General features: G+C 59.1%; 2 protein-coding genes across 2 annotated transcripts in view; one reads left to right on the top strand and one right to left on the bottom strand.

Moving 5' to 3' along the window:
• The first annotated feature begins 152 nt into the window (after positions 1-152).
• On the top strand, positions 153-826 carry LOC106891637 (cytochrome c oxidase assembly factor 4 homolog, mitochondrial). Its single transcript, XM_014948324.1, has one exon. The coding sequence runs from the start codon at positions 333-335 to the stop codon at positions 681-683; it is 351 nt and encodes a 116-aa protein (XP_014803810.1). The 5' UTR covers positions 153-332; the 3' UTR covers positions 684-826.
• Positions 827-840: 14 nt separating this feature from the next.
• The window catches only part of MRPL48 (mitochondrial ribosomal protein L48), an 8,933-nt gene continuing 7,740 nt past the window's right edge, over positions 841-2,033 (bottom strand). The window contains exons 5-6 of the mRNA XM_014948321.1: positions 1,542-1,581; positions 841-896 (exon numbers count right to left, since the gene is read on the bottom strand). Of these exons, the coding sequence (XP_014803807.1) occupies positions 841-896; positions 1,542-1,581 (96 nt within the window). The remainder of the gene's footprint in view (positions 897-1,541; positions 1,582-2,033) is intronic.

The raw sequence follows: 2,033 nt of genomic DNA on the forward strand, positions 1-2,033 counted from the left end.
GTTCATTGTGGGGGTTATGGACACCCATGGGTGTGGGTAGGGTTCATTGTGGGTTCTGGGCACCCATGGGTGAGGGTAGGGGGGGTTCTGGGCACCCATGGGTGGGGGTAGGGTGCATGGGGGGCTTCTGGGCACCCATGGGTGGGAATAGCGTGTATGGGAGGGTTCTGGGCACCCATGGGTGGGAGTAGGGTGCATGGGGGGTTCTGGGCACCCATGGGGGTGTGGGACTTACATGAGAGGTGGGTGCTGAGCTTCTCCTGGGGGTGCATGGAGCATGTGGGGCCACCCCCAGTGCTGTGGGATGGAGCTGCGGAGGGTGCTGAGCACCCATGGGTGGCACCAGGCACCCAGGGAGGTGCCGCAGTGACCCACAGAGGGCTTTTTGGGGGGGGTGCAGCACCCTGACACCAGCGATGGCGAGGCCAGGACATGCCTGGAAGCGCCGGCCATCGGATGAAGATGAGGAGGAGGAGGACCCGTTGGATGCCATGATCTCGCGGACGGGCTGCGCGGCGCAGCACCGGGCGCTGCAGGAGTGCATGGCGGCGCGGCAGGACTGGCGGCACTGCCAGCCCCACGTCCGGGCGTTCGGGGAGTGTATGGCCCGGAGACAGCGTCCCCAGGAACCACCACGGGGGTCCAGCTCCCACCAAACCCACCCGGCACCCAACGGGGACTGAAAGCACCGGGGACACCCCCCCAGTTCCCGGTCAGTTCGCCATCCCCACCCAAAATTGGGTGGTTGCACCGTTTGACCCCTTTTTTGGTGTTTTTTATTCCATTCCGCGGAATAAAATCCAGGCTACGTTGTTGGGAAATGAAATTTGGTGGTGTTCCTTATCCTGGCCAAAATCTTCCTTCTCCGTCTGCGCCACCGTCATCAACCAGGAGCTCTGAGGGGGCAGTTGTGGGGTGAGACAGAATCCCACCAGAATGATCTGGGGTTGGAAGGGACCTCTGGAGATCATCCAGTCCAACCCCCTGCCCAGGAGGCAGCAATGGGCCCTGGTGGCCAAGAAGGCCAAGGGCATCCTGGGGGGCATCAGGAAGAGTGTGAGCAGCAGGTGGAGGGAGGTCATCCTGCCCCTCTGCTCTGCCCTGGGGAGGCCCCATCTGGAGCACTGGGACCAGTTGTGGGCTCCCCAGTTCCAGAAGGACAGGGAACTGCTGGAGAGGGGACAGCAGAGGCTACAAAGATGCTGAGGGGACAAGAACATCTCTCTGCTGAGGAAAGGCTGATGGAGAGGGTCCAGAGAAGGGTCACAAGGATGATCAGGGGGATGGAGCACCTCTGCTACGAGGACAGGCTGAGGGAGCTGGGGTTGGTCAGCCTGGAGAAGAGGAGGCTCCGGGGAGACCTAATAGCTGCCTTCCAGTACCTGAAGGGGCCTACAGGAAGGCTGGGGAGAACCTGTTTAGAAAGGCCTGCAGTGACAGGACGAGGGGCAATGGCTTCAAGCTGGAGAGGAACAGATTTAGACTGGAGATGAGGAGAGGGTTCTTCACTGGGAGGGTGGTGGAGCACTGGAACAGGTTGCCCAGGGAGGTGGATCGGCTCTTGAAGTCAGCTTCTGTGTGCTGTGAGGGAAGAAACAAGAAAACTCAAGCAAATCAGAATCACTTCTTGAGTATTTTTTGAAATCCAGTGAAAGACAAAGAGAATCAATAAAGAGTGGGGAAACCAAAGGGTTAAATGTCCACTGAACCCTGGGGGGTGGGGAAATGCCTGGTGGAAAGTCACTGGAGGCCACCATCTCACAGGCAGATTGACCCTGGAAGGTGGTGGCAGAGCTTTTAAACCTTCTCACATTGAGACTCCATGAGGAGCAGCTCCTGGGGGCAAAGCACAGAGGGCAGGAAGCTTCACCTTGAAGGTCCCTTCCAACCTAGATGAGTTTATGATTGTGGCATCAACCGAGCGTGGAGTCACGGCCATGCTTTGTCACCCCACAGGCTCTAAAATTCAGCATTGTAGGCTCCACCTCACAACAACCCCAGGCAGCGCTACAGGCTGGGGGCAGAGTGGCTGG

Source organism: Calidris pugnax, unplaced genomic scaffold (assembly GCF_001431845.1).
Source record: "Calidris pugnax isolate Ruff unplaced genomic scaffold, ASM143184v1 scaffold169, whole genome shotgun sequence".
Classification (NCBI taxonomy): domain Eukaryota; kingdom Metazoa; phylum Chordata; class Aves; order Charadriiformes; family Scolopacidae; genus Calidris; species Calidris pugnax.